We start from the raw sequence: 20,523 nt of genomic DNA, 5'->3' as shown, positions 1-20,523 counted from the left end.
TTAGTGTGAGCTAGTTCAGTTTTTTTTAGCTTCTGGCTCACCCGTTTTTATTTTAGTTCAGAAAAAATGGCACCAGAGCAACTAATTTATGCAGTAGCTCACAACTTTAATGCCATTATCTCACAAAGTAGAATTTTTGCTCACAAGACTCCATTTCTTAGAGGGAGTATTAGTTCCAGTACATCAGTGTGAAAACCCACTTATTTCTTCTCTTAATTACGGTTTCTAATCCAGGAGACAATCCATCCTCTTATTTCATGACTGAGAATGCTGGGGAACCTTTGCTGTAAGACTAGTCAAAAGCTTCTTTGTATGTGTGTGCAGGTTTTTGTGTGTGTGAGAGAGAGATCTGCAGAAATCATGTTCTGCCTTTAATAACCATCATTATATATTTTATTGTAATAGACATCACTAGATGGCAATTTCATGAATCTCCTGTTACATTTGTAACTTTCCAACCCAATTTTAATGAAAAGTTGCATTTCTTAAAACAATACCACAGTTCACATTCAAATTCCCTGCCTCCAGCCCTCTACCCTGTTATTGATTAGCTGGCCAGTGGGGAACTTACCTGGAGAACGAGGAAAGCCCAGGCAATATTGCTGATGTTGTACAGGAAGTGATGTCATCGCACCAGCAACATCTAGGGGATGCTGGTTTGAACAAAAACTCTTGGTGGAAGACATTTTTACAGTAGAGGTTTTGCCCTAATACTAGAGCTGTGCAGCAGCATTGGCTTGAGTGGCTTGTCACTCAAGAGAGTTTCTGTCCGGACATAAATCACTGGATGAAGCATGCCTGAATGTACTGGGGAAATTCAGTGAATCCACAGAAAAAGCTAGAATAGTTTCTCTTGTGAAACACAACTGGAAAAGCATTCATTCCATAAACCTATTAAAAATAACTAAAATCCAGCCTAGAGCATAAAAACAGCAGCAAAATTATCCTTGCAAAACAGTCTTCAAGCTGGAAGCTGACAGTTAGCCAACCACTTAGTTAGAAGCCTAGGTAAAAAGAAATGTTTTGACCTGGTTCCTGAAAGAGAGCATGGCAGGTTTCAGGCAAGCATCAAGGGCACTTCACAGATGAGGTGCCACCGCTGGAAACAGTCCCTGGTCACCACCAACTCACCTCTAAAGGCAGAAAGGTACAGAAATCAGAGCTTGCAAGCAGAATCATAGCTAGTAGGTAATACACATAATTTCACTATTAGAGTTTAAGCAATATGTTTAGACACTGTCTAAGGTTATCTATAATTCCAAGCTGTGCCCCCTATGTACGGATGCTTATTTCCACAGATATGGGGCATATGGAGAGCAAAGAGATTTTTCTGCACACTTGGGGTACTCCCCAGATGTACACAAAAATCTGAAAATTAAAAAAAAATAATGTGAGTGTTTAAACCTCTCAAAATTAGTGTTCTCTGTGCAAGCTTGGGCACAGCCGCTGTACTCTTCTGACGGGGAGACAGTGGCACTTGGCTAATAAATGTCCTGGCCCAATCAAGATGTATACTGTGATTAACAGTTTGCCTGTCCTCTGTGTTTATTTTGATTTGTGCCTATTGAATATGCATCCATTCTGCCTGATAGGATAAGTTCCTTGACTGTTCCCTTACTGTTGTGTATAGGATACACAAAACTATGGACATTTTCTTTCATTATTTAGCAGCAACCATTTCTCTTAAGGCTTCAGGAAATGCTTTCATGAAAGTACGATGCTTAGCAAACAAACCTCCTTGGGATGGCTTTGAAACATTTTAGATACAGTCAATAAAAAGGAAATATATTTTAAGACGCTGATACATGGAGGTTGAAACATACAGGCTGAGTTTTACTGAACACAAGATCAACCATGATGTTTTTGTGAAAACGTTTTGAAGCTTTAGAAGAAATCTGAATTTATATTAAGCACTCAGCACAGATTCTGTCTCCCCCACCCCATGCACACATGCGTAAGCTGTGCTGCTGCTTTGATTTGGAATCTTGAATATGGTTATGTCTTTTTGAATTCTCTGTTTGGAGTTAGCTTATTTAAGCACTGTTTGCAAAATAAAAATAATTTATTTTAGTAATTTAGGCCCATTTATGATTGCACTGAATTTCTGTTATGTAAGGTATTGTGAATAACAACTGAAATTTGGTTTCTGGGGGAAAATATATACAGTCTGTCAAATTTCGGATTGGTACATATGCTAACATCTTGCAAAAACAAAATGAAATTCATCAAATACTTTGATATTTGCAGATGTAATTACTGAGAAATGATACATGTTAACAGGAAAGTGATAACTTCTCCAGTTAGAGGAAACTTTTAAAAGTTACTTTTTTTTCTTGCACAGAAAAAGCAAGCACAGTTTTATGAAAATATTGTGAAAGTAATCAGACCCAAACCAGATTACTTTGCTGTTGGATACTATGGACAAGGATTTCCTACATTTCTGCGGGTAAAAGCTATTTTCATTATTTGATGAGTAACTGATAGATGGCTACATTTGAAAATGCCATGCTTCTGAAAAGGGCTTTGACTGCAATAAATTGATGAGAGCCAATGCATTTTAAAGTACTTATACAGATGCTTTGAATGAACCTGAGTACTTTAAATCCATTCTTGGCTCCATTCTTTTATTTATAAGAAACTCTCTTTACATTTAATTTGTATTAATAAATCATATATATTCCAAATAATTGAAACAAGTAAATACAAAGTATTGATTTTGCAGATCTAGTACTAATTAAATGTAGGCCTTAGTAAAAGTTGTTTATAAAGACAGGGGTCCTGGGAGAGCTCTGCATTGTGACAAGATGTCAAAGAAATGGATGTAAGTGCCATTGAAGAATAGCTTTTGCTGGGGTCTACCATGGATTGGTGACACAGAGCTAGTCCTGATTTGTCAGTATTTGTCAGTATCACATTCTCTTAAGTGGAGCGGAGTCTGACAGGTATGCTTCCTAAGCTGCTAAATATAAGGAAAAGTCTAATTACTGCAGCACCTGGCACCTTTAGCAGAGCAAGGCAATGAGATTCTGCCTAAAAATCCCTGAAAAACGTTTCAGCCAAAAACTAGATTAAAATCTGTGAAACTTCCTGGCTAGCATTACAAAAGCAGCATTCAGACCAGTCATTTTGTTACATGCACTCTATAATACAGTTCATAATATTCTCTGTGGGCAGAATTATCTGCTACTGAGTTAGAGTTTCTCTGTGGAGAATAATTAGGAATCACAAGAGAGGTGACAGAGCTGTTCTGAATATTTGACTTAAATGTCTGTGAGTTGTTTCATTCCAGATTCCAAACAAATCACATATTCAAGATTTGGGCGCATAGTAAAATACACAATTTCCTAATTTGTGGTCTGTATAATTTGTCTAGACAAAGCAAAGCAACTGCACAGTCCTTAGTAAAGCTGATACTGAAAACTCATCATTGATAGCTTTCTATTACTTTGTTGCTTATTTTTAATTGACATCAGAAATTGTTTACAAGTTAAATATTAAATATTAAACTCGCTTGCATATCAATGTAAATAGTTTCCTAGCTGGATTCTTAAATTTATCACTTCTTCTCAATTACATTATTTTCAAACATATTTTGTTGCCAACTCCAGCTTGGGAAACCCCTGGTGATTTAGGTGCTGTAACTGGGGAGGGTAGAGTGTGGGGTGGGAACATTTCAATAGGGATATACTTGCTTTGGCACCTCCCAAATTAAGACACAAAAAACTGATCATGGGTTCAGCTAGTTTATTTATTTAACTGTATTCAACTTAAATAAATGGCTGGTCTATAATACTGCTTATTTCAATAAACTGATGATTTTTTTGGGGGGAGGGTACTAAGCATCTATGCTGTCCGCCTTTTGGACTTGATTGGCATTTCTACCAACCTTGCTTATCACCACCTGCATATCCATAGTGCAAAGAGGTGCCCATCTTCATCCCTCCCCCCTGATGTGCTGCAAGGCTACCACCAGGTTCAAAAGATGCCACTCAGCACTAAGGGCACTCCTTAGCAATAGCTGTTCAATTCATGCTTTCTATCATGCAGATATCTCAGGGTGCTTGCTAATTAATGGCCTGATACAATGACTGAACAACATCACTTTAAACGAGATTCCATCGGGATTTGTAATCTATTTTTAATGTAACTGATTTTATTGATATTAATGTATGTATTCTATTTTAATGTTGTACATTGCCCAGAGCCTGGCACTAGCTGGGATGGGGCGATTAATCAAGTAATAATAATAATAATAATAATCCCTACCTATACAAAACAACCCTCCCTATTCCTGCCAACTAGTTGTGGCCTAAGCAGTTATGGAAACTAGGCCTATTTAATGGGATAAATCTATCCCAAATGAAACAGCATGGAATATGTAAAAAGAAAGCGCCTGGTAAAACCGATTTTCGGGACCCCACCAAAATTCTTGCTGGTCCCTATATAGTGATGAGCTAATCTTGTGCTGCCCCTAGGGAGGGTGGGTAGGTCAGCCACAGCAAGAAGACTGAAGGTGAGAGAGATCAGCAGGGCAAAATAGCCCACTGCCGTCATCTGATTGACTGACCCATTTTTTTCACAGCCGATGGAGCCTTTTGCTTCATTCAAAACAAGCATGATTTTCTGTGAGCCTTACTTCTACAGAGTCCACACTCCAAAGCTGCCATTTGCTCCAGGAGAACTGTTTTTGCAGTCTGGAGATCATTTCTAATTCCGGGAGAATTCCAGACCCAACCTGGTGATTAGCAACTCTAGAAATATCTGATACATAGCTAACCAGCCACACTGAATTTAAAGAGGGCAAGATGTTAGTGTCAAAACAATTTTTTCCCTTTCCAAAAAGATTTTGAAATGTTGAATCATTTTGAAACAAAGTGATAATTTCTCAGATCATAAGATGAGGTAAAATCATGTTATTATATCACATTGCATGAAAATGTGTTTCTTTTTTTCTATTTACTAATGCTAACATACTAAGATTTTGATTCTTAGTTCTCAAAGCACAACATCAAATTCCAAACAACTCCAATTTTTATCCCTTACTAAATATGCCAGCTAAATACTTTAAATGCACATAGTGCACCCTAACAAGTTTAGAAAGGTAAAGAAATTACCTTGTACAGAAGTCAGGGTGTTGGTAATTCTAGACCAGTAATTGGAGAACTATAAATGAAAATAAATAAAATAAACTTGATGGCATTTCACACACACATGGTTTCACGCCCTGTTAGTTGGTATTATTTTAAATTGAGAAGAATCTCTTAAAAAAAAACTTCAGATGGCAGTGATCAAACCTGAGATTGAAGGCAAATCATGTACTGTATTACTAGGTAAAGGTAGTCCCCTGTGCAAGCACCAGTCGTTTTCAACTCTGGGGTGATGTTGCTTTCACAACGTTTTCACGGCAGACTTTTTACAGGGTAGTTTGCCATTGCCTTCCCCAGTCATCTACACTTTCCCCCCAGCAAGCTTGGTACTCGTTTTACTGACCTCGGAAGGATAGAAGACTGAGTCAACCTGGAGCCGGCTACCTGAACCAGTTTCCACTGGGATCGAATTCAGGTCGTGAGCAGAGGCCTCCGACTGCAGTACTTGCAGCTTTACCACTCTATGCTACGGGGTTCTTCTGTATTACTGTATTACTAGGTTACTTTAAACAGCCTATCATGTCACAACATTAAAAGCAAGCCACTTATAATTTTACAGTTTTATATTTAAGCATGAGAAAGGTAAACACATCTTCTCTGCCCACCTCTGTCTAGCTAACAATTGCCAGAATCTCGCCTTAGAAACTTGACAGGGGTAAGAGCTTCACTGGCTTCATTGGGGAGCTGCTTTTCTCAAATTATGTGGAATGACACCCACTTCCACCCATTTTTAAGCAGCTCCCACACCACAGATGAAACTTATCAATGGGGTCAGATTCACTGATTAAAAGTTACAAGTTCTTCAGATCCCTGACAAATAAATTATGGCAGGCGAATGCCTGCAAAATTGTCACTTCAGAAATTAGAAGCAATGTGTGCCAGATGATCTTTTCTGTTGTGTATTTGTTTATTGGTTTGGGATCTGTGATTCACACAAATTTCAATGTATATTTGTTTACAGAACAAAGTTTTTATTTATCGAGGAAAAGAGTATGAGCGTCGTGAAGACTTTGAAGCGAGGTTGTTAACCCAGTTTCCAAATGCTGAAAAAATGAAGACAACATCTCCTCCCAGCGAAGACATTAAAAATTCTCCTGGACAGTGTATCCTTTAAAAACAACATAAAGATGTAACTGATACACTTCTTTGATAACATACAAGCTTTCCCCTTTCTTCCGTATTTTTATATATATTCTGATGCGTGTGTATTTCAGTTGATGTATATTTACTAGCTAAATTTATATCCTACCTTAGTACATAGTACATAGGGTTCCAGGAGACCACTCATTCTGACTTTGACCGGAACAAAACCTGCATCAGCAAAATTGATACATGGTATGTTTTTACAGGGCTTTTTTTTAGCAGGAATGCATAGGAATGCAGTTCCAGCAGGCTTGGTGTCAGGAGGTGTGGCTTAATATGCAAATCAATTTCTGCTGGACTTTTTCTACAAAAAAGCCCTGTGTGAAACAATGGTGATATCAGGGGGTGTGGCCTTATCTGCAAATGAGTTCCTACTGGGCTTTTTCTATTAAAAAGCTATGTTTTTAGTCCTTAAACTAGGACTATTTCTCTGATGGTTCAGTGTATATCTTACAGTTCTTAATCCTAAAATTCAGATATTCAGTGCTTCACTGTAAAGCCAAAACTTGATTTACCAGCAAAGTTTCACAAGCCAGTATCAGAACAAATTTTAAGGTATGATTGTTTTACTTTTAAACCTTCCACAGTTAAATTTGCTTTGTTGCATTACCGGGACTATTTCCACAGTGCGGAGGAGAGTAAAACAAAGCACAAAGAACTTGGGTTCTGATGAAACATTGCTTGATTAAAAGTTGTGCTCACCATTACTTTTTTCTGTCCCTCTCTCCTTCTTCATATCCAGTAGCCTACTGCACATCATCTGCTTTTGACTGTTCCAAAACAGGATGAAACAATTTCACACAATTCTCCTTCCTCACTTCAGCCTACCTTGCTGTGCTTCTTTTGCCCCCAGCCCTCAAAGAAGATTTTTGAAATGCACAAAGAGTTGCTGGGGAAGGGGGAAGGAAAGTTAGAGCAGTTGCTTCTGCAAGTGTATATTCTGCTGAATCCAAGCCGTTAATTTCTTTTTTTTATTTTTTTTTCCAAGCCGTTAATTTCTGAAAGGGATTCATTATATCTGAGAACCTTGTTTGTTTTATTTCCAGAAGTTGTACAAAACAGTTCACCAAAAATATATACGGATTTATTAGTCTCTTAACTTAATCTTTGATTTATATAGGTATGATCTCTTTTGCTGGTTTTGCAAAGCCAAACTCTTTCCACCTGAAGTGGAACACCTTTATTGTGTGGGAAAATAAAGATATGGAAATGCCCTATTGGCAGTCAGATGGAAATCTTTCTTGCTAGATAATCTTTCTTGGTGGACCATTGTTGGTATATGTTTCCTGGTTATTGTAAACAGTCTGTGAGGCAATCAGCAATAAGTTATCTTGCTGTGTTGGATGTTGGGTTTTTAAAAATTAAATTTATTTGAAATTTGAATTTCATTATGGTATTTGTCGTGCTCCTGAAACATAATAGTTAGTACTAGAACCAACTAATGTAACTGTCCAGGCAGATCAAGATAATTTTGTGGGTTTACAATTTTTTTTTTTGCAAGGCATTTTTAAATCCTATATTGTTTGCCTCCAATCTCTTAAATCAAAGTTAGATTAATCTTTCAGTCAATTTGGATCAGTGTAAACATAAGAGTCACTTTAAATTACTCTACAGCTCTCATAACAGGGAGAGCTGTTCTTGAGATATGTCTGGTAATTTAAGAGTCAGTGTAGTGGCTTGACAGATATATTTATCTTAATTATTATAATGCTTATTCATATAATAATAAGAAAATATGTATTCATATGTATATTTCTTTTTTTTTTCCTTCTAGTTTCTACAGGGTGAATGAGGTTCAGCGATTTGAATATTCACGACCAATTAGAAAAGGAGAGAAAAACCCTGATAATGAATTTGCGGTAATTAATTTTTATATTTGTGCAATATAAAACAATGGTTATCAGAAATACACTACTTAGTTTCAATACCTGTTCTTTTTAAATTAGTCAATATAAAATAATTTTATACAGGGTATTATGAGTACCAAAAACTTGGTTCATTCAACTGGGGCAGGTGTTGTTCCTAAGTTGTTAAATACTTAGATTGCCATCCTGTGTATTAGACCATGAATGGTGCTTAGAGTGGCCCTGTTAGTCACTTAGGCTGGAATACTAAGGAATATTTCCTGGATAACATGACTTCTGTGTCAAGCTGATCAGGATTGCTCTTATAGTATGAGAAAAATGAAGCTGCAAGTCTTGATGATATTTCAGGTCAACTAAAGCTGAAGTACATTGATGTAAGCATTCTGGCCACAGCGGTTTAACTCTTGTCTTTGAGGGGGTTGATCTCATGGTCAGTAAAATTTAAGCTTTATGATTTTACTTACATACATCAGTGTAAATTAATATGAGCTTTCCTTTTCTTTTATGAACTCTACAAAGCCCTGGGCTTTCAAAAGTTGCTTTTCTAAGAGCAGATTTTATTAAAAGCATTTTCCTGCAGCCTATGTGCGCAGATATTAATACCATATTGTAGCAGATATAGGACAGTGTGCTTTCTTAATCAGCATATTCTTTGTTTTCTTTTTAGTGTTATCAGGATAGCAGAAACAGTTGACAAGGAACAAATAAATCTAAATCCTAAGAGGAAGGGCCCTTGAAGGGATTGCCAAGGAAATCCGCAACACAGTTTGCCTACTGTGATGTATATAGGAATTGTGAAAATGTAATCCAATAACCAGCTTCCATGTTAGAACATTAAAGTCTGATGTATTATAAGTCTTTGATGTATATGGCAGAATCACAGCAGTACTGTGATAGGTCACATTAAATAAAACTACATGGTTATTTCCCCAGAGAAATTAATAGTATTTGCTCACTCTTTTATGTTCACTGCCTGATCCACTCACATTGATAGAACAAGTGCAACTGAATATAATGTCTTAATATTGCTTGTTTGCCATTAAACATCAAATCCATGTTATGGGGAGAACAGCAAAGGGAGTTTATTTATACTCTCTTTTACCTGTCTTCCAAATTGTAGCCCTGTGCTCTTGAAGCTCATGAGGCTTGCAGAAACAATTTATAAGGTAATCTATACCCAAATAGCATATGTTCAGGTCCTTGACTATATATTAATGAGCTCACTACAAAGTATTATACACAAGAATTTGTAAGGCACAGGACAGTCTTTTTGATTTTATAAAAAAAAATCTAGTATATGACTAAGATTTTTGTGATAATAGAATTATATATTATTAGGCTGAAGACTATCAATCTACTAATATTCTACTTCAAACTGTTTATCTTAAATTTGCAGAATATGTGGATTGAGAGAACCATTTATGTGACGGGATATAAATTACCTGGGATTTTAAGATGGTTTGAAGTCAAATCAGTTTTTATGGTAAGATCAGTTCAGATGGTATTTACGAAGACTGCTTACTGACAAGGTTGCTATTTTTTTTTAAAGTCTCTGATATGTTTCTTGATGCCTATATTTCATGTTGTTGGCTGTCCAACTTAAAATAATTTGTTTTCCTGCAGGAAACTTGAAAATTTTGTATTTGCCTATTCACTACATTGTGGTTCATTACAGTATTTGATTGTTAATTTCTTAGTGACTTTCTATAGCAGTTCCTGCTTCATTTGAACAGTTCAGCTAAATGATCTTCCAGTACTTTTTGGTTTGCTATGTGGCTTGCACAAGCCTTATCTTTAGACTTGCCAATCTCTAAGCCAGTCTTTTTGTAGAAGAAGCCCAGCAGACATCATTTACATATTATGCCACACACCCTGACACCAAGCCAGCTGGAACTGTGTTCCTGAGCGTCCCTGCTCAAAAAATGCCCTGCCAAGTAGTAGCTGGAGATCTGGGATTACAAGTAATTTCTAGGTGACAAAGATCAGTTCATCCAGAGAAAATGGCCAATTTGGAAATTGGACTCTGTGGCTCCTCTCCTCTATGACTCCTCTCCCCAAACCCTGCCCTGCTCTGACCAGGTATTTCCCAACCCAGAACTGGCAATCCTACTCTCTTCCTAAGGATTCATGTTGTATTGCACTGAGGAAATGTATATATTTTAAAAAAATAGTGTGTCATAGGCAGGACTTTAAAAAAATTACTGCCAAGCTGTTAGATGTCACAGCAAACAGCCACTAAATCATAATTTTAATTTTAGATTAATTCAATTTTTGAGAAGTACTACTCAGTTGGCATCCTTTATAAGACAGCAGGAACTTTAAAATAGAAATTATATTCAGAATGTATTTGCATAACGCTTAAACATGTTAATGGTTTTAATGACTTTTGTAAAAATTGCAGTTTTATGTGCTTAGAGCATTCATGGATTTCCTCCCTCCTCTTCTATCATTTTTATGAGAAAATTTACAAATGAAAATTAATTATTTTGAGAATATATAAATTGTTCTGTTTCAAAGTTACATTAATTAGATTTTTTAAAAAATAAGATGGGTTTTTAAGAATAATGGAATGTATCGTTGCTTTCAGGTTGATAATAAATTGAATGAACAAAGTCTTTGACTGTGTATTGTATAAAATATAACAAAATGCCCACAGTTATTGACCAATGAAACATGTGTAATGAATTTTCCCTTTTCAGTATCCAAATAATAATGATACCACACTTCATTATATTGTCTCCAGTCCTATCAGATCATTAAAAAATGTCTTCATGTTATGAATTAAGAATGTAGGTTCGTATAGGCATGTAGTTTCCTGCATGGAACTGTTAAGCGCAACACATAGCATCAAATAATGCGAAAATGCTCCAAAAAGTATTTTTACATAAGCCTATTGTAAGCAAGGGTTAAGGAACATACTATCACCACCCAATAGAATAATGCATGAGGAGAGAAAAGATAACTTTTGACCTACTGTGCACAATATATTTGGTACAAAAGCTGGATTAGCTGTTCCTGAATAATCTTATCAGATGAAAGCTAGCAGCAAAATTGACTGTTCCTAGATGTATGTAATTCTAAGTTTAATTCCTGATACAAATACTGAGAGTTTTGTAAAAATCAAATGAAATAAGTCATCTTTAAACTTGTATTGCAAGGGATAGAAGTGGAACTGGAGGTATGAAGAGCTATAACCTATAATTGTTGTATGCAGGTTATGACAAATATTTTATTTTTAAATTTAAAATTCTAATAGTTCCAGTCTGAAAGCAGCCACCTATCTTCATTGTGGCTAGATGGAGGGATAAAGCATTAGTTATATGACTACTGTGTATGTTGGCTCTGGAATACAGAGTATTACAGCAGAAATGTATTATTTGCTATGATTAGTATGAGTAAAAACAGATACTGCTGGCTCATATTGTAGATAAACTTGATAATGACCCTTGTTATCCTGAAACTCTGGTTTGCAGAAATGTGTCATTTAAGTAACCCAGAATTACCCTATGAAGCTTCAGTTCTATTTATAATGTCTATGTTAATATTTTAAAGAATTTATTATTTCTTTATTTACAACATTTATATTCCACCTTTCTGTCTGATCAACATCTACAAGGCAACTAACAATTAAAACAACACTATCAAATACATGTGTACTGCAGATGGTGACTGTAGCCATGAAATTAAAAGACATTCTCCTTTGGAGGACAGCTGTGGTGAACCTGGGCAGTATAATAAAAAGTGGAGACATCAACCCTGCCAACAAAGGTCCGTATAGTTAAAGTGATGGTATTCCCAGTAGTAATGTATGGCTGTGAGAGCTGGACCATAAGGAAGGCCGAGTGCAGAAGAATAGATGCTTTTGAGCTGTGGTGCTGGAGAAGAATCTTGAGAGTCCCTTGGGCTTCAAGAAGATCAAATCAGTCAGTCCTAAGGGAAATCAACCCAGACTGTTCCCTGGAAGGTCAGATGCTGAAGCTGAAGCTCAAATACTTTGGCCACCAAATGAGAAAGGAGCACTCACTGGAGAAGATCCTGATGCTGGGAAAGACGGAAGGCAAAAGAAGAAGGGGACGGCAAAAGATGAGATGTCTGGACAGCATTACTGATGTAACAAACATGAAGTTGAGCAGACTTCGGAGGATGTTGGAAGACAGGAGGGCCTGGTGTGACTTTGTCCATGCGGTCGCAAAGAGTCGGACTTGACTGTGTGACTGAACAACAACAATCAAATACATCATAAAACCAATTTAAACCAAGCTAAAATACATATATAAAACAGAGGACAGAACTCGCTGGCAGAAGGATCAAATGTATATCCTTGGGAAGGGACAACGACTGAGAAGGACCTATCTTGGGTTGCCACCCATCTAGCCACACAAAGTGGGGGCACCCAAAGCAGAAGTTCCAAGGATGTGGATTTCATTCACAGCAGTTAGTTCTAACAGCGCCAAATGTATTTGTTTAATTTCTGGTACTGTGATTAAACAAAGCCTTTCTTTTGGAAGGAAACGATTTATTTATTTATTTATTATTTTCTGTTTATAACCTGCCCTTCCCACAACTGGCTTAGGGCAGGTAACAACAGTCAAATATACAAAGTTAAAATTAATTCATATAACTAAAAACAGTATTACATACTAGAAGAAGGACTTTAAATACTACAGATGGTGGTATCAAATTTCATCTACTCATAAAATTCTCCTAAATGTCCCCCAGCTGGTATAAAACGGATGACATGCCCTTAAGGTAGCAGGTCAATTCAACAAGGTCATTTCAGAAGGACCATTGCAGCAGGGAAGAAGAAGATACTGAATTTATATCCCACCCTCCACTTTGAACTTCAAAGTCTCAGAGCGGCTCACAATCTCCTTTATCATCTTCCCCCACAACAGACACCCTGTGATGTGGGTGAAGCTGAGAGGGCTCTCACAGCAGCTGCTGTTTCAAGGACAACTTCTGCCAGAGTTATGGCTGACCCAAGGCCATTCCAGCAGGTCCAAATGGAGGAGCGGGGATTCAAACCCGGTTCTCCCAGATAAGAGTCCACACACTTAACCACTACACCAAACTGGCTCCCACATAATGAAGAAGCACCAGCCACTTCAGCCAAAAGCCTGATGAAACAGCTCTTTCTTACAGGCCTGTGGAACTGCAACAGTCCCTGCAGACAGAAAACACCCAGGCCCTGGTTGAGGCTAGGTGGACTTCTTTCAGACCAGGGAATACCAGCACGTGTTGATCTATGGAGCATAAGGCTCTCTGGGCGGGTATATGGGAAGAGGCAGTCTTGCAGATATGCTGATCCCAGGCCGTTCAGGATATGAAGGTCAAAACCAGCTTTGTTATTTTGCACCATCCTGGTCTGTTATTGCTCCTTTTGGTTGTGGGGAGGAGGAAGTGTTGACATATTCAGTATATCTTTTGGGTAAAGAGAAGAGAGAATTCTGGAAAACCAGAGGAGCTAATGGAAGAATCTCCTGGGCAAAAATGTGGTCACAAGATAGATAAAGAATAATTGGACTATAATCTCCATGTATTATTACTTAGTTAGGATCAGCAGGATCCAGTAAGCTGAGAGCAATATGAAACTTCATAAATGGTATGGAGTTTAACAGAAGATCTGAGTTATGGGAACAGGATATTTAGTAAGCACTTTTCAGAACCAAGGCAAAAATGCAAGTGTGACAATGATGATCATCAGTCAAAAGGTCTAACAGATCTATGTACTTCAGAAGGCAGTGATTCCTTCCTTTGTATCAGATTACTAACCATACAGATTGATAGATACAACTTGGTTTTAGAACTCCCTGCTTGATATACTCTATGACCCTGATGGTTGTTCTTTTAATGACCTGTTGTAGATCTCTGGATCAGTGAACTAATCTCACCTTTAAAAAAAAAAAAAAGCACACATTCTACATGTCCTAGGCCTCAATTTGTATAGGTCTTCCTTGGAACCAGATACATAAGAAGCAAGAGAGTTAATTAGAGTTATGACATAAAATAACGTTAATGTAATTGTACAATTTAATGAGACTGAGAAGATGGAGGAGAAAGAGAACCAAGAATAAGATAGTACTTGGAAGGAGACATTGCCAAATTATCACAAGATTCTGTATAATTGAAACCAACAGAAAAAAATAAAGGAAGAACTCTGGGTGATATGTCTCCTGTGTGGGCTGAGGCTTCTATCTCTCCAAAAGGAGAAGAGTGATCACTGTTTAATTGAGCATGTTAACATAAATGTATGCTAATCTAAAATTCCCTGTTGCCTAGCATTGAGTCTCACATGACATATTACTTCCAAATGACAAAAAAATGTGATCAGGCAACTATTTATGCAATAAGTTTCTTGTTAGCACATTAGAGGGTAACTGCATTTCTACAATATGGTCTTGTATATTTTCAGATTCATGTAAATTGATAGGACAATGTACCAAAACATATTCTGTAATACCCATTCACCTGAAGGGATGAAAAAAATTAACAGCATGGACAGAATTTTGGCATAATGTGCAGTTAATATGCCAATCTCCAAATGATAGAGAAGGTGTGAGGATTTCACATACTGAGTACATTTTGTGGAAGACATGCAAGTGGCCAGACAATAAGGAAATACTGTGTTCATCTTCCTAAACACAAGATATTTTTTTTCTAGCTCAGAAACTCCAAAGAGGGTGTGCCCTACCCTTTTTTAGAGCCGACGCATGTGTAGGACACCTGCCAAGTGCTCCACTGGCAGGTGCCCCCTTTCCTCAGTTCCTTTTTCACTACTAGAAGGATAGAAAGCTATCTAGCATGCTCCATCGATTTTCTTCGTCACTGTTAGGGTTGCCAGGTCTGACTCAAGAACTATCTGTGGACTTTGGGGGTGGATCTAGGAACAAGGTTGTGTCAAACATGATTGAACTCCAAAGGGAGTTCTGGCCATCACATTTAAAGGGACCACATGCCTTTTAAATGCTTCCCCTCAATTGGAAATACTGGAAAATAGGGGCACCTTCTTTTGGGGCTCATAGAATTGGACCCCCTGGTCCAACCTTTTTGAAACTTGGGAGAGAGGGTGTTTTGAGGAGAGGCACCGGATGCTATGCTGAAAATTTGGTGCCTCTACCTCAAAAAACAGTTTTCCCAGAGCCCCAGATACAATTAAAAAAGTCAGAGAATTTGAAACAATGTTTTAAATAATATTTTAAAACAAAGACCACTGAAGGCAAACTTGACCTAGAGGTATTCTTGCATAGAATAAGAAGAAGGTCTTCCCAGGGAGAGGCAGAGATGCTATGCTACAAATGTGATACCTCTACCTCAAAAAACAGCACACACAAACCGAGCCCCAGATATCCAGTGTTGATTCTCCATGATACGCTGTGGAAATCAGTCTCCATAAGGTATAATTGAGTGTCCAGCAGACATTCTCCCCCCCTTTTCTGATAATCCTGGGGGAAGGGCTTCCAAACTGAGGGATCCCCTGCCCTCAACTTCTGTAAGCCTGACTGAGCTTTTTTTGCCGGCTATAGAATTGTGGAGACCTTTTGGTACCTTGGAAACTAAATAGAATTGAGCACCAGATTAATTTCTGGGTTTCTTAGTAAATCTCAAACCTGAAGAAATGGATGTATGAAACAGGAATTACAATCCTGTTGCAATCTACAATTTTGGGGATTTGAAGATATATTTGTTCTACTGTGAACCATACCTGTGTGAGACATTTCTATGAGACATCTGATTTATTAAAGAATTTAATATAGAATATGGACCATACAGCCTAGTAATTTGGATCACATATACCTCCAGAGATTTTTGGTTTGCCCAACTGGGGATTGGCAACATAGGGCTGCCAAACTCCCGCCAGGGTGGGGGGCCCCCAGCCCACCGGCACAGAGCAGGCCTCTGGGGGGATTTTCGCCCCTAAACAGCCTCATTGCTGCATGATGCTCCCAGCGAGATGACATCACTTCTGGGTGATGTTATCATGCAGCGCGCACATAGCATGTGTGAGAAAACAGTCCCCCACCGGAGTGACGGAGGAACTTGCAACCCATTGGCAACCCCCAGTCACTGTGGATAAAAGAAGACTCCTTTTTGTCCATTGAGGACTCATTTTGCACTCCTTTGGGAGTCTATTTCATGGAAGGCAAGCTCCACTGTCCAGGCTCTCCCTGTTTGTTGTGCTTGTGTTCCCTCATTGTGGCATCTAAGGCACTATTTTAAAAATGTGCAAAATATGGAACAAAGATGAAGCTCAGTGACAAGCATGAACTCTGCCTTCTGTGCCTAGGAGAGGCCCATAACATTGGAGTTTGTTCAGTTTGCCAACACTTTACCTCAAAGACTTGGTTGGACACAGTCTCTAGGCTGAAAGCTGCACTGTGGGAGAAAGTTTTGACCTCCTTGGTTCTTTCCAAGGTGACTCCGAGCTTGAGCCTTACTATCTCAGGTCTGCTTTCCTCTGACTACTGAACCCTGTTCTGGCCCCCATTGGACCGTTTAGTTCCTTTGGGCCCTACTATCAGGATAGCTCCAATTCCTTCAAAAAGAGTCCCAATTGGGCTCCCAGGGTTTCCATTCAAGATTTTTTCTGGTGGATAAAAAAGATGGTAGGTGTAGACCCCTACTGGATCTCAGAAAACGAAACAAATTCTTTAAAATTTCAAAGTTCAGAATGGTGCCACTTTCTACTGTGTTCAAATTTGTTGCCCCAGGTGTGTGGTTAGTAGTCAGTAATTTAAAGGACACCTATTTTCATATTTCAATCCACCCTGTGTATTTAAAGTTACACAGGGCTCTGACATGATAGATAGATAGATAGATAGATAGATAGATAGATAGATAGATAGATAGATAGATAGATAGATAGATAGATAGATAGATAGATAGATAGATAGATAGATAGATAGATAGATAGATGATAGATAATTTTATTTGTATCCCGCCCTCCCCGCCGGAGCAGGCTCAGGGCGGCTAACAACATCATACAAATTTCAATTATACAAAGAAAGCAAAAAACACAAAATTACATTTAAGCATTAAAATTCTGATTAGGTTTAAAAATTAGTTAATTAAGTTAATAAAAGTGCTAATACTGTTCTTTTAGGATGGCGGTTATCATTAGCAATTTCTTTCTTCGTCAGCGAAAGCCAGTCGGAATGTTCCAGTACACATCCTTCCCATTCAGTCTTGCTACTGCGCTGAGAATATTCACCAAGTGTATAGCTGTAATGGTGGCACACCTGTGCATACAGAGTTGCTCTATTTTTATGTACCTGTACAATTGGCGTATTGTGCCCCCCCAGTTGTGACCTATTGAACGACCATGTTCACCACACCATTTCCACCTGTAGCAGGTTAGGCCTAATGGTCAGTGAGAAAAATTTCAACTTGAACCCTCTCAGTGGGTACAATCATTAGTACCTCCCTCGATGCTAACACAGGGGAGATGTTTTTGCCTATGGACAGGGCTAAAAGCATTAATGCAATGGTGTTATTCTGCATTGGACTATTGGTAGCCAGTGAAGGCAGTTCAACAGCTGTTAGAGCTTATGTCCTCAACCACTGCAGTGATCCTGTTAGCAAGACTGCACATGCAGAGCTTGCAAATCATGTTTGTTAAGAAGTATGATGAGCCTAATGAACATCCCCCAAGACACTGTTTTTTGATACCTAGGTCTCTGCAGTTGTGGCTAGATGACACTAACTTGTTCTCAGGGATCCAATTTTATCTCCTGTGAAGCAGGCTAGATTAAGAAAGTGACTGGAACAAGGCCACTGAATTGCATGGATTTGTAGCTACCTGGTATTGGGTTTTTACCCATTTTTAAACTCTTTATACCCCTCATTGTTCATGTTCAAACTAGATGTAGCCAGTTCAGAAGTGAGGAGAAACTATTAAATGGTTAAGTTCGCACTGGTTGACAAATATAACAGAATTGTTTCCCATGTTACTTTGCATTCCAAAATAATACATAAAGCACACTTTTAAAAATGGTAATTAAAGCAGGTTAGATGTAATCAGAGTGCAGGTGTAGGAGGGACGATTAGAAAGATTTGATTATAAGTGCCTCTCAGAAACGTGTTAAGCTACTGATAGCTAGATAGAAGTGTTCTTATGTAAAGGTTATGCAAATTACTGTAATCAAATACAGACTTGCATTTGTAACACATTCCAATTAACCCCTTAATTTTCCTGTTCTGCCACTGCATTTGTTTCAAAGAAGCTCTGGTGTGATCTAGTGAGACTTATGGGCTCATGTAAGTGCTTTTGACAAAGAGAACCACCCATGGCAAGCTACTTTTGAACTCTCCTGAGCTTCAAAACCAACCTGTCACATGACACAAGAGGCCTTAAAAGAAAAATAATGCTAAGCAACTCTGTTGTGGATGTGGAAGCAGAAAATGACGTTTTCTGGATGAGATTTAATGATAATGAAAAGCCTTCCAAATTACTGTCATGTTAATATGGGGCTCTTTCTGCTTCAGATTTGCTGAGTCCATAGAATAGAAATCTGCCAAACTAGACTATTCTTGTTAGTCCTATGGATGGTATTAGACCCTTATAAATTTCAAACTTTCAGAAGTGTCAACTTTTATATAATCGGGAAGAACCATATTTCCTGTGAATGAGTGGGCAAATATAGGCATTGGATTTGGAAGATCTCATAGGAAGAGTTGGAGATCCTAAAAGAAGGTAGACTTGAATTGGGGGCTGATTTCAGAGGGGCTGAGGGTTCAGTTGGGTGATGTCACATCTATATCTTAAATCATCATCATCCCAGACCCTTTGGGTTACATATATTTAAACTGGGGTGTGGGGAAGAATGTCCTGTATACATCTATATGCAAATGTAGAGAAAATATTTATTTGTAGGTAGGCTTACAGTGTGTGATTTATATTTGTTGAAAGAATAATTGTAAATAGACCAGACGAAAGTGATATGAGTATTTGTGCTTGCTTGCACATGTGAAAATAAAATTACACTGACATTTTTCTACTTCAGATCTGCTATTTTCAGTTGATAGGTCTGATGAGCATTAAACCAATAGGGGAACTATGATTATCTGTTTTTAATTGTGTACATATTCATGCTGTTACTGCAGGTTGAAATCAGCCCACTTGAAAATGCAATAGAAACTATGCAGTTAACAAATGATAAAATCAACAATATGGTTCAACAACATTTAAATGATCCAAATCTACCAATTAATCCTCTGTCTATGCTACTAAATGGTATTGTGGATCCTGCAGTTATGGGTGGCTTCACCAACTATGAAAAGGTATGCTGGTTAGTCTTCTCTCTGAGTATGAATGATCACATTAGTGCCTTAAAGGTGGAAAACATAGCACTGGTAAATACTGACAGATTGTCTAATTATGCAACCATAATTAGTGCTTAAAATGTGTTTAAAACGTTTAGTTTTTAAAAACCAATATTGTTTTAAAAATATTGATTTTCAACAGAATATTCCCTTTTAGAAGTTAGATTTTGAATCATTAATCTACCTATTTGTGAAAATGTGTCTATAATATTTTTCAGCTGGGGAGGACAAAGCCAGCCCTCTTACAATCACTGAACCAAGAGCCTGTAGGAAAACTCAAGTGCTGCAGTCACTGGGGCTTTGGTTTTGATCTGTTCTTCAAGCTTTCTGTTGTTCCTTTTTTAATACCATAGAGCATACTTCTTACTTCTGAGTTGTCTGTTCATTTGGACCAAGGATTATCAAATGTGCTATTGGTTATACTTTGGAAGAGTTGGATGGTTGTTGGATGGTTGCCACTTGGGGGGATCAAAAATGACAGTGGAGCTTCAAAAATAATGTCCTTATTTTATTGTTTGATACAACCCATGTTAATGTGCTCAAAATCAGTAAGTGCTTTCTTATAAATTTCCAGGAAAGGGAGAAATGTCAAAATCATGTTGCATCCAATTGATAGCTAAGTAGAATGGATTCCTGAAGGTGCTCTACCATTAGCTTTCCTAGTCTTAAATATATACAGTTAGCCCTGCTTGGTGGAGAAGGGAGTAGGATATAATTTGCATAAAATAAAATAAACATTATCCTTTTAACTATGCTACTGTACTCATGATTGGTAACAGCTGGCCATACAAAAAATACAAAAAAAAAATAGAGTAGTTTACAGAAATTAATAATTAGTAGAAGGAAAAAATGACTTTTTTAACACTGTGTATAGTTCTCTTCATAAATTCATTGCAACAGAATATTGATTTGAGCCTCACAGAAGACTTCCACAGACAGAAGAGATCTGTGTCCACTGAATGCAATTTTCTTTCCTGCTGCCCCCTGCAACCTGACATGCCCTTGAAATTCCATTCATGGCAAACAGGAGACCTCCAATAACAGCATGA

The 20,523-nt window shown here is 37.8% G+C and overlaps 1 protein-coding gene across 2 annotated transcripts in view; it reads left to right on the top strand.

The window, feature by feature from the left end:
- DOCK1 (dedicator of cytokinesis 1) overlaps positions 1-20,523 on the top strand; it is a 550,707-nt gene that overhangs the window by 487,111 nt on the left and 43,073 nt on the right. For both annotated transcript variants that reach the window (XM_060241424.1, XM_060241423.1), the window contains exons 40-45: positions 2,342-2,446; positions 6,109-6,250; positions 6,767-6,845; positions 8,065-8,149; positions 9,552-9,638; positions 19,256-19,432. In XM_060241424.1, the coding sequence (XP_060097407.1) occupies positions 2,342-2,446; positions 6,109-6,250; positions 6,767-6,845; positions 8,065-8,149; positions 9,552-9,638; positions 19,256-19,432 (675 nt within the window). The remainder of the gene's footprint in view (positions 1-2,341; positions 2,447-6,108; positions 6,251-6,766; positions 6,846-8,064; positions 8,150-9,551; positions 9,639-19,255; positions 19,433-20,523) is intronic.

This window comes from Heteronotia binoei, chromosome 6 (genome assembly GCF_032191835.1).
Source record: "Heteronotia binoei isolate CCM8104 ecotype False Entrance Well chromosome 6, APGP_CSIRO_Hbin_v1, whole genome shotgun sequence".
Classification (NCBI taxonomy): domain Eukaryota; kingdom Metazoa; phylum Chordata; class Lepidosauria; order Squamata; family Gekkonidae; genus Heteronotia; species Heteronotia binoei.
This window is presented reverse-complemented; position numbering and strand designations above follow the sequence as displayed.